The sequence below is a fragment of the Ursus arctos genome, unplaced genomic scaffold (assembly GCF_023065955.2).
Source record: "Ursus arctos isolate Adak ecotype North America unplaced genomic scaffold, UrsArc2.0 scaffold_4, whole genome shotgun sequence".
NCBI lineage: Eukaryota > Metazoa > Chordata > Mammalia > Carnivora > Ursidae > Ursus > Ursus arctos.
Genome location: NW_026623056.1, coordinates 54739258 through 54751467, shown reverse-complemented (window position 1 = coordinate 54751467; position 12210 = coordinate 54739258). Strand labels below are relative to the sequence as shown.

Sequence of the window (12210 nt, the reverse complement as noted above, 5' to 3'; positions counted from 1 at the left end):
TATGTATATATATATGTATATATATGTTTATGTGTGTATATGTATATGTTTACACATACACACAAGTTGTCTTTTGGTGTGTATATACTTTGTATTAAATTGCCAGAGACTGAGTGTCTTAAATCACAGAAGTTTATTTTCTCACAGTTCTGGAGGTTAGAAGTCTGATACCAAGGTTCCCAGGGTTGATTTCTTCAGGCCTCTGGTTGGCTGGTAGATACCTGTCGTCTCCCTGTGTTTTCATACGGTCTTCCCTCTGTAACTGTGTGTCCAAAATTCCCCTTTTTACAAGACACCAGTTATATTAGAGTAGGGCCCACTTCATTTTAACTTAATTCCTCTTTAAAGATCCTATTTTCCAAATACCATCAGATTCTGAAGTACTGAAGGTTAGGATTCAGCAAATGAATTCGGGGAGGGGAGGAGGACACAATTTAGCTCATGACAACTTACTGTCAATATTATTATTATTATTATTATTTTTAAAGATTTTATTTATTTATTAGACAGAGAGAGACAGCCAGCGAGAGAGGGAACACAAGCAGGGGGAGTGGGAGAGGAAGAAGCAGGCTCATAGCGGAGGAGCCTGATGTGGGGCTCGATCCCAGAACGCCGGGATCACGCCCTGAGCCGAAGGCAGACGCTTAACCGCTGTGCCACCCAGGCGCCCCAATATTATTATTTTTTTTATATTCTGTCTCCCCCAGCCAGAATGTTAGCTTCATGTAGGCAAGGAGTTTTTTGTTGTTGTTGTTCTATTTTAATATATACCTAACATTTAGAACAATGCCCAGCAACATAATAGATGCTCAATTGATAATAAAGAGTGTTCTAGCCTCTTGATGAATTCTTTCATCTGGGACACTCCTTTTATCCCTGGAAAATTCTCTTATTATTTCATTGATTTAGTGTCCCCCCAGTTCCAGTCCTCTATATTACCTTTCCTGTACTCATGTTAATTGAAATTTGGACCTACTTGATTGATCTTACGTGTCTCATTTTTAGTCAATCTGTTTTTCTACTTTTTTGGACAATTTCTTCAACCTTAACTTCTAAACACTTCTACAAAATATTATTTATTTTGTTAAACATATATTTAACTCGTATGAGCCCTTTTCTTGGTCCTGTTCCATGGCATTCTGTTATTGTTTTATGGGTGCTATATCTTTGCTGATCTTTTTGCATTTAGTAGGTCTTATTATGTCTCTTGTTTTCTGAATTTTCTGTTTCTTCGTAGGCCATTTTTTTGTGTATTTTGTTCTTACTCTTACACATTGCTTAAGCATTTCTCGCCCCAAATTATCTGGCAATCCTTGGTTGTACATTTTTATTTAATGGGACAATAAAACACTAGGAGATTTATTTTGGGGGTGGAAGTTTGTGCCTAGTGATGTCACTTTGTGATGAGCTGGCACTTAATCTCATGGCTCCCTTCAAGGTAGAATGCGGAGGACTTTGGTTTCGGAGGGCAAATAATGACAGTGGCTGACTTAGGTCTCCCCAAATAATTTATTCAACTTTCTTAGATAAAAACCTTCCAGACTTTTTACCTGACTACCTGACTTGCCATATATGGTAGTATGGAATCCATGGTTTCTTACATATGCTCTGAATTAATATCCTTGTTTTCACTTTTTACTCCCATCACATTGTATCTGGCATTTCCAGTTCCCAAACTCCTCTGTAGTTCCCCAGGTCAAGTTACGTCCTCTGTGGCTGTTGTCCTCACCATGAGAGGCTCTCTCTACTTTCTTGATGCTGTTGCTGCTCCTCCGTCTGCATATCATCTTTCAGAAATGGGTTGAAATCTGTTATTAGTTAATAATTCTATCCTATTTACTTTATTGTTTTGAGTTAGTACTTAAAAAATACATGTATATATTTTTCACTTTATGTTTCAAGATGTCTAAGGATCTTTGAGGAAGGAAAACTTTGTGATCAGTTTGTCTTGAATTAGGACTCTTCAGTCCTTTAATAATTGAACATAGGGAATAAAATGTGAACTTATTTTGATGATGTGTATCTTCATTATAAATCTCCGTTATTGGCATGTGCTCTAGGTTGTTAAAATACATGGGGCTGTCTGTATACTGAAATCCAGTGGAGGTTTTAGAACATGATTCTTAAAAAACATACAAACAGACAAACCAAAAAACCTTGAGTAGTAATTACTCAGGGGTTATCACCACAGCAGCAGGACTAAAACTTTTCTAGTTTTCTCTTTCGGTAGATTACCTTGTCTCCCACTGCACTCTTATTATCAAGGCTTTCTTTCTATCTTGAACTTTTATTTACCTTAAAACATCTTGGTTCCCTATTCATGCTCCCATGTTGTTTCAGATGAAGTGCTGGAACCTCTTCTTTCTGAAGCTAACTCCTCCATTTGCTGTCTGTAGCCATAGGTCTGTTCTTCTCCTGGATCTGCATTTACAAATATGTTCAAGTCTTCCCCTAAAAAAAAAAACAAAAAACCGAGCCAAAACAGACAAACAAAAACACCTTTCTTTCCATCTTTTCCCGAAGCTACACGGTCATCAGGTGAAGCCTTCGTTATTTCCTTTCTGAGTTTTGTCTCCCTTTAAATATAGGTATTCTCTTAGTGTCTGTGTCTAGTCCACTTACTTTCTTGCTCTTTTCTGGGGAAATCCTATTTACTCCCATGACTTAAGCTATCACTGAATCCTAACTCCTTTCTCGAAGTTCAGATGTTTTCTTCCCACCTACTCATTAGCACCACTCGGTATATTCAAAGACAAACCCATTAATCATGTTCTACCCCCATCCTACTATCCTTAAAAAACAAAGAATCAGCCAAACACATTCTCTGTTTTTCCCATGTTGATTGATCTGATTATCATTTTTGGAGTCATCCAGGGACACATTAGGAAGAAAGAGTTGTAAGGCTAGTAAACATCCAGAGTTTTTGCAGCCTAAGTCATGGTAAGGTTAGTTTCAATTGTAAGCTTCCTTGTCCTCTGACCTCATAGTTTCCTTTTCCTGCATCTAACCAAACTTCTCCATTTTCCTGATTACACACAGGTCTGCAATTAAGGCCTTACGCCCTGGCGGGTTACTAGTGTACTCTACATGCACACTTTCCAAGGCAGAAAATCAAGATGTCATCTGTGAAATTTTAAACTCCTACACGAACATCATGCCTGTGGACATTAAGGAAATGGCAAGGACTTGCTCCCAAGACTTCACATTTGCTCCCACTGGCCAGGAATGTGGACTCTTGGTGATTCCAGATAAGGGCAAAGCCTGGGGCCCAATGTATGTAGCCAAATTGAAGAAATCATGGACTACATGAATTTGGTGATATGCATTTTGTAAGCCATGTCAGTGTATTATTATATTTATTTTTCTGGGTTCTCTAGGTGTTAACATTTACATAATGATGGAGTCATTTTCCCTGAGTCTGTTTGGAATCCTATTTATTTAATACTTGGCATCTCAGAATATAGGCTTGAGAATTTTCCAGTAGTATTTTTCTCCTGGAAATATATCTATAGCACTGGTTTCAGGTGTTGCAGATGGTGTTTGTTCTGTATAATAAATCTGCTGTCTCTTAGTTGGCATTTTGTAGTTAAATTAATCAGAATATATAGTTTTATGCATATGTTTTATGTTTAGGAATACACTCTATCCATGATGTTGGTGCTTTGAATCTTTAAAAATGCACGTTCGGCTGTCCTTTTATAATTTTTCTCCTTATCAAATATACAGATTCTTTCAGAATTCCCCCCCCCACCTTTTTCCATAAGAACTGATTAGTATTCTGAGACTAACTTCTTAAGCGGCACTATTTCTAGTTCTAGAAAATAGATTTCTTATTTGCCACGTTGTTTTCCACTAAGGACTATCTTCTGTTTACTGCAAAGGTCAGTGACTCTATTGACACCAGCTTTATTTCTCCACTTTTTTTTGTATTCACAAATACAAATTGAAAGGGTAAATTATGTTGAAAGGCTGTTAGAACAGCAGATTCACATGCACAAGTTTGACTTTCGACATTCAGCTTGTAGAATAATGGAGTCTATCCAGCAGGCTATAAAGCAAGTACTTGAAACAAAACCAGAATGATTAATAACTGCAATAACTGAACTATATTTGGAGAGTTTTGTTACATAATTGCAATCATAATGAGCACTACAGAATCTGATTATCTTACAGTTGCAATCTGGAGGGGCTTTTTATTTCACTCCGTTATGAAATGTTATATGAGTATGATGTCACGTATTAATGCACAAGAGGGAGATGCCTAATGAGAGTGGATTATACTATTACCAAAACCCAATACCATTTACTATGTGGCTGTCCTCGTTTACATATATCCTGGGAATATTGTGTACATTTCAGTATATCTACTTAGGGTTTGAGCTTCAGGTTTGGATCATGTATTTTCTCTAGAAATTGCTTCACTTGGAGTCCAAAGGTACTTTTCCAACTATTAAGAAAAATTATGTAGCTTACTTCAACAGAGAATATCTATTTGGAAATTAACTTAAAAAAAAATAAACTGACTATGGAAATAGAAAATTCTGCTGAAGCTGAATCCTTTTGAATTTGTTTACTATATTCTGCATATTTAAACTAGAGACTCTTTTCTCCTGAACTTCTTTTTTTCAAGCATATATAATCAGTTTCTTATAGCTGGGAAAGAAAAAGCTGGATCTCTTGGACTCAATGAAATATACTGGATTAATACAGAAAATTAATGATAATGGAAAATGTATTTATTTACTTATTTATTTAAGTTTGTATTTGTTGGTTTTTTCAGTTTAAAACCTTGTCTTCACGGGGCACCTGAGTAGCTCAGTGGGTTAAGCTTCTGCCTTCGGCTCAGGTCGTGATCCCAGGGTCCAGGGATTGAGCCCCATGTTGGGCTCCCTGCTCAGTGGGAGCCTGCTTCTCCCTCTCCTCCCTGCTTGTTATCTCTGTCTCTCCTCTCAAAGAAATAAAATCTTTAAAAAAATTAAAAAAAATAAAACCTTGTCTTCAGATACTGTAGGTTAAAAAGTGCATTTATTCTGTGTAGGTTAATCACAAAGTAAATTTTCACAGTACACTTTGTTGAATGTCATTATTTTTCCAACATGCTGCCATGAAGCCTAATCTGAATACTCAATATGCCATTGGATTTGACCTTCCTATGATTACTGAAAAATGCAAATATAGATACATATATACCTTTATTATTAACATTAATTATAATGAAACAGCTGGCATTTATGGAGCATTAAATATTTGATTAAGTTTTTTATACATATGTTATCTTTTTTGATCTTTAAAACAACTTATGTGAGTATTATAACCACCTTTTATGAATGAGAAAACCCTAGCTCAGTGCTGTTTGTAGCTTGCCAAGGCTACACTGGTAAGTAAAGAGTGGAGCCAAGATTAAAACTAGCTCCAAAGACCAGGTCCTTCTCCCTATACCATACTGTCTCACAAGATAGAGATTATAGGAACCCCCAGGATTACCAGCTGGCCCTCCCTTATTCTCCATTACTCAGGTTTTCACTTGTATGTAGTTCTTTAGTCACAGAGCATTGAAGGGTTAATCAACTCTTGGGAGGAAAAAAACTGCAGTATTTCCATGTGTGTTCTAAACTACTTCTTGTGATTGCAATTCCCAGAAATCTCCCACGGAGGTGCTCTGTGCCTTCCTTTTCTTTGTAGATGCTCAACTGAAGGATAGAAATTTGGAGCAGCCTTGCAATGTCAATTGAAAAGCAAGGAGTAATTGATATTACTTTCTGCGGCATTGAGTTACTTTCAAAATAGCTTTATAAAAGTTTAGGTTGCTTACCAACACATTAACTTCTCTCTGCCTTCAGCACACTGAATAGCTACTAGTTTCAGAAATAGACTATGAATAAATGTAATGCATTTAAATGGTTTATACTGAATTTTTAAAGCATTTGATATTATCTGTGGTTTGAAATCAAGGCAGCCTATAGTCCTTTATCCTATTATACGTATCCTTATAGCCTCATCTTCAAGATTGCATGTTACTCCCTTAGCAGTATTGTGAAAAATATCCTTTTATACAATGTGAGTAGGTGTAAAATAATAGGTACCAGAACACTTGCTATATGACTAAATAAAGTAATCACAAATCTAATAGGCCCTCATCCAAGAAGGCTTTATACCTGGAAGATAAGCATCAGATGATCTGCATAGGCTGATGCAACTCATCTGGAATACAAAGAGAAAATTGGAACCAATAGCAACAGTTTTATTAGATGCAAAGAAGTCCTTTGATGCAGTTGAATGGGACTACTTGTATTATGTGTTAGGTAAATTTGACTTTGGGGACAAATATAACAGCACAAACCATTTATATGGTTCAGATCAATGGTTTACAATCTCCTTTTCCTTGCCTTATTGCTGCATTGGGGAGTAAGTAAGGATGGTACCCATTACTGATGTTACTTTTCAGCCTGACATTGAAGTTATAATATCACCCAGATCCCATGGGTATCTGAAGGATATTCAGATGAAGGTTCACAAATTAACTAATGTCTCCTGATAACCTACTACTTGTGCTGAAAGCCCTAACAGCATCTGTCCTGAAAACATTAAAAGTAATGTCAGTATTTGGAATGGCGTCAGGCTGCAAAGTCAATGGGAGAGAATCAGAAATACTATCTTAACGTTATAGTTTCTATTAACACTTACTGTGTGACATTTAAAATAAAATGAAAATTTAACAAGAATTGACTTGGGATTCTCATTAGGGAATGATTAAACAATAGAATAAAAAAAATTAAAAAAATTGACCTGTAATTTAATGCTCAGATTTTTAAAAAATAGGTTTCACTAAATCTAAGGAGGAAGAAAGTCTGGTAAAGCACATACCTCTTTAAAATTTAATTAGCTCAATCAAATATTAACTCCATACCTTTCTGTAACTTTTCACAAATGAAGAAAGTAATTTCCTTAGTTATGTGAGATCATATAGTCATGTTGAAACTGGGTGAAAGCATATGCTACCTTAGAAGAAGGACTTTCTGCCTCACTGGAAGCTACTTGATGGCATACGTCAAGACTCAGTTAAGCTTGCTATGGCTTGTCAAAAGGGATTTTCTGCTGCATATTGCTATGGAAGAGGCTATTACACACAAATAACTGTACAACCTAGCAGAATCAACAGATACTAAAGGCATATAGCCTACTGAAAAATAAGAAGCAGGACCCAGTTTCTTCCTAGTTCTGAAAAACAAATAGGAGTACAATTGCAGGTATTAACAACAATGGACAAAGTTTGGAGGGATTAGCACTGGTGATAGAAAAGGGGACTGAGCTTATTCCAGCTTATAATTACTAAGTTATAGAGAGAAAGATTATTCATTTACTCATCCAAACAAAGTATTAACAACCTTTCCAAAACAGTAAACCTTTTCCTCCTGGCATTACATTAATCACTGGGGTGAGGGGTGGAGAAATGAGAAGACCAAGGAGCCAGTGCTGACTCATGAACTGTTTTAGTAGGGATGGATTAGTGTGGGCTTGTAGCTCATAACTGCAACTTTTAAGAAAAAGGAAAAGGGGACATGGTGGTGGCAATTAGCTCTAATGCTACTGGAAATTGTTCTATATGATATAGTCATGAATAGCCAACTAGCTATACCACATTTCCACAGATAGATATCCTTCTTGACTTGATTATAAAAAAAACTTCAGTTTAAGTCCTAAATTATAGCAAATGTGTTTGATAAACAGAGCAGATATATACAAACTACCTGTGTTCTTCAATAAAAAAAAGACTGCTTTTGTCATATAGTCTACCATAGATAATCTCTGTTAAATAGTCTATATGAAGCTATAGCTGTGCCCATAGACAGATTATTTTCAACTACCTAGTTAACCTGACCATACAGAGTTAACAGGTTCCTTTCTCACCCCCACAGTATTGAGTTGGGTGAAGCAAGTTGATGGAGTTTCACAAGAGGTGGTTGTGAACCAGAAGTTGTGAACCCTGGGATTACACCCTGAGCCGAAGGCAGACACTTAATGACTGAGCCACCCAGGCGCCCCTACCTTTCTGATTCTTTTACTGCCTCTCTTTCAATGGCTTTTGTCTTCATTATCTTCAGGAGCTCACATTCTTGGGCATTTCCTAGAACTTGGCGTTAGCTAGAGGCACACTCTCCAATGGAGCTTTCTACCTGATGGCAATGTTTTATCTGCCTTGTGAAATATGGACAATATAGTAGCCAAGCATGGCTACTGAGCACTTGAAATGTGGCCAGTGTGACAGAGGAACTAAAATTATATTTTAATTAATTTAAATATAAGTAGCCATCTGTGGCTATTGGCTACCATATCGGATAGCACAGATCTAGAATTTCTCTACTTAGGAAAATTTAATCTCAGTACCTTGTATCCTTTCAGCTTTATTACTCTCTCATTAAAACTGCAGTCCAATCTCCTTGACACTTGTAGTTTTTAAACCTTTTTCCCTCTGAGACTGTCCATTCCTCTCTCGTGGTCTCCTTTCCCTATCTATCCTAAACCCTATAGTTGATGCCTTAATACTTTTTTTCTGACAGTGCTTTTATCTCCTCATACTTTTGGATTCTGTGGCATCTGACACTTAAAATTGCAACTCTGGATCAGCCTGGTAGTTCCTACATCTGCTTCTGTCATACGTGGATGGCTGAGCATTGTTTGGAAAGAAAGAAAACCATATAGTAGTGTAGACTGATGTCACTACATATTCATACACCTGTGCAGATTGATTTCGCTACAGATTCATGTTGCCCTGCCTCCCCTAGGACTTTTACACCGCTCAACAACTTTGGCTATTCTTTGGCCAGCTTCCTTCTCCATTTCCATTAGTGACTTTTCCAAACTTCCACTATTTTCTACAACTGTCCTATATAAGCACTCTCCTCTTTTCTCTCAGAAGAGGCTCCTGCCTCCTAGTTCCTTGAGAAAATTATGGCTGTCAGAGTGAATGTTCTTAATCTTTCCTCATGCATACTCCTCTTCATTTTATTTAGAAGCACCACCATCTATCTGGCCTTAAAAGTTAGAAACCTGGGAGCCGTTTTCGGTTTTTCTCTTTAAAAACCAAGTCTTGCCTTATTTTATCGTTCTCTCTTAATACCATTGGTGTTGCCTTAGTTAAGGCCACCTGGGCTATTGAATTTTCTCCCCAATTCATCTTCCTACCTCCTGCCTCACAGTTCACAATCCACACTCTATTGCTGCTCAAGTTCTGTTCCTACAATAAAATCCCTTCCTATTACCCTGCTTAAAATTCTTCAGTGATCTTTAAAAAAAGGAGGGGGGTCTGCCTGGATGACACAGTCAGTTATGCTTCTGACTCTTTGGTTTCGGCTTAGGTTGTGATCTCAGAGTCGTGAGATTGAGCCCCAAGTCGGGCTCTGTGCTCAGCACGGAGTCTGCTTGAGATTCTCTCTCCCCTCTCCCTATGCCACTCCTGCTCATGCTCTCTCTCTAATAAATAAATCTTAAAAAAAAATAAATTCTTCAATGGCTCCCTGTTGCCTATAGGATAAAATCTGAGCCCTTAGTATTTCATGCTATGTTCTCTTGTTTTGAGATCTGTATCTCTCTCTTTCTTACTCTTTCACACACACACAGACACACAGACACACACACACAGACACACAAATTCATCCTTATTAACTTCATCAAAATTTGAATATTCATGTTGAAGAAACCTAATACCACAGTGTATGAAGTGTCCCAGCTTATTGTTTGGGATATCTGTTAAATAACTTGCCAGTGTCCCCAGTCTATAATTAGCTAGAGTTCTACTAGAGAACTGTTTTTTTTTTTTTTCAAAGTGATCTAGATTTTTAAGAATATAGTATTCTTGTTCTTATACTCTTATCTGAAAACAATAAAGGCATATTTTAGGCTGCAATACTGAGTTTTTCCATAGTGAATTGTAAGAATAGTCAAATCATTTTCAAAAGCTTGTGCATTGGACTGAGAGATGTAAATTAAATAGAGAATCCGCTATATTATGAGCATGCTTAGGCATGCATACAGTGTGGGAAAATTTTAAAATGAAATAGGCTCAATAATAAGTTTGGAATGCCAGTGGATAAATCCATAATTGTCTTCTAGAGGATACTTCAAACCTACAAGGAATATCCAAGGGCAGAACAGCAGATGAGAATGTCTTAAAATAGAAAACGAAATTGTACTTCAGCACATCAAGGACAGTCAAAAATAGATTATTAAAGTGGCACTTGCAGAAACTATAGAAAAATCTTACTCTCTATAAACTTACCAGTTATTCCAGAGTTGGGTTTTTTTAGTATGATTTAGAGCTACTTCTACCTTTAACTTTATCTGTAACATTAAATAGGTCTCTAACTTTCTAAATCTTGGTTGCCTAATTTTTAAAGTAAAATAGATTATCTCTAAGGGAAGTGAGTATGTTTTGAGCCATTACAATATTGCAGGCATTGTTCTAAGTATTTACATACTTGTTATTTTATTTAGTCCAGTTTCTTCTCTTTTATAAAGTTCTCTGACCTGAAACTGAGATTGAGGTAAAGGGCTAATATTGTGTACTAAAGTCAAGAGAGAAATTAGATGGTAGTGAACCAAAATAGTCTAAGAGGAGTTGATAAAAGGAAGAGTAAGTTCTGAGTAGGCAAAGCATCTGACAAAGGAGAAGCAGACAGGAGAAGGAGAGCCTGGTTGAAGAGGACGACTGTCCATGTTAGTTCATATTCTTGGCAGTTACATTCATTTTGCTAAACTGGCATTTCTGTAAAGCCAAGATGCCAGAAAGCCTGGTTGTTTCTATTTCTTTTTTGTAGAAAACCAAAACATGACATTTTTCACTCTAATGTATCTCAAACTTTCATAATGAGAGCCCCCTTTTTAAAGAGCAAAAATATTTTCTGAGGCTAAAATGTTTTCTTATTTATTTTAAAATAGAACAGTGTATAGGGGCACCTGGATGGCTCAATTAATTGTCTGCTATCAGCTCAGGTCATCATCTCAGGGTTTTAGGATCGAGCCCCACATTGGGCTCCCTGCTCATCTGGGGGGGGGCGGGAGGTCTGCTTCTCCATCTCCCTCTGCCCTTCCCCTCAATTGTGCAAGCTCTCTCTCTCTCAAGTAAATAAGTAAAAATCGTAGAAAAATAGAACAGTATATAAAATTCTGTATACAAATTGTTTTACACAACTCTAAAATCCACAAACCCTATAAAGATTTAAACAGTTGAAAAATGGAGTTGAAACAAATAACATTAATTATTAAACATAGCATACTGTTCTGTTGAAATAGTTTCGTCACTTGAAATCTGAGTGTGGTATTAACTGTTAAGGTGTAGGGGCTTTGGAGTTCAGCCTATCTTGGCTATCATGCAACAATTAATTTCTTCCACCAATTTTCTCTATTTGTACTAAAGAAAAACCTTATTTTTGTGTGTTCTATGATGCCGTTTGTCTCCAACTTTTAATGAATACAGAATTTATATATTAAGAACACCTTCAGGGTTCTTTTTTTTTTTTTTTTTTAAGATTTTATTTATTTATTTGACAGAGACAGCCAGTGAGAGAGGGAACACAAGCAGGGGGAGTGGAAGAGGAAGAAGCAGGCTCCCAGCGGAGGAGCCTGATGTGGGGCTCGATCCCAGAACGCTGGGATCACGCCCTGAGCCGAAGGCAGATGCTTAACGACTGCACCACCCAGGCGCCCCTAGGGTTCTTAAGTTATGTCACAGATATTAAAACAGTACTGCTTAATTTTAACTTAATAACAGAACTACCTTAAGCACTAGAATCTTATTGTGACCATTCAGATAATACAGAGTATGCCTACATTCTATTTTTTTCTTTTAAGATTTTATGTTTAAGTAATCTCTAAACCCAAAGTGGGACTCAAACTCACAACCCCAAGATCAAGAGTTGCACACTCTACTTCCTGAGCCAGCCAGGTGCCCCAAGGTAGTTTCTTTCCGAGGACTCTTTTCTAGGCTTACAGGTGGCTACTTTTTTTTTTTTTTTTTTTAAGATTTATTTATTTATTTATTTGAGAGAGAAACAAAGACAGAGAGAAGGAGAGGGAGAAGCAGGTTCCCCACTGAGCAGGAAGCCCAACATGTGGGGCTCAATCCCAGGACCCTAGGATCCTGACCTGAGTCAAAGGCAGATGCTTAATTGGCTGAGCCATCCAGGAGCCCCAGGTGGCTACTTTCTCACCACA

The 12210-nt window shown here is 37.1% G+C and overlaps 1 protein-coding gene across 4 annotated transcripts in view; it reads left to right on the top strand.

Moving 5' to 3' along the window:
- NSUN3 (NOP2/Sun RNA methyltransferase 3) overlaps window positions 1–12210 on the top strand; it is a 449969-nt gene that overhangs the window by 52990 nt on the left and 384769 nt on the right. The window contains exon 6 of one of the 4 annotated variants that reach the window (XM_026491477.4): window positions 3040–5263. The exons of the other annotated variants lie outside the window; for them this stretch is intronic. Within the exon in view, the coding sequence (XP_026347262.1) occupies window positions 3040–3310 (271 nt within the window). The 3' untranslated portion in view covers window positions 3311–5263. Of the gene's footprint in view, window positions 1–3039; window positions 5264–12210 lie in introns of those variants that run through there. 4 annotated transcript variants of the gene reach the window in all.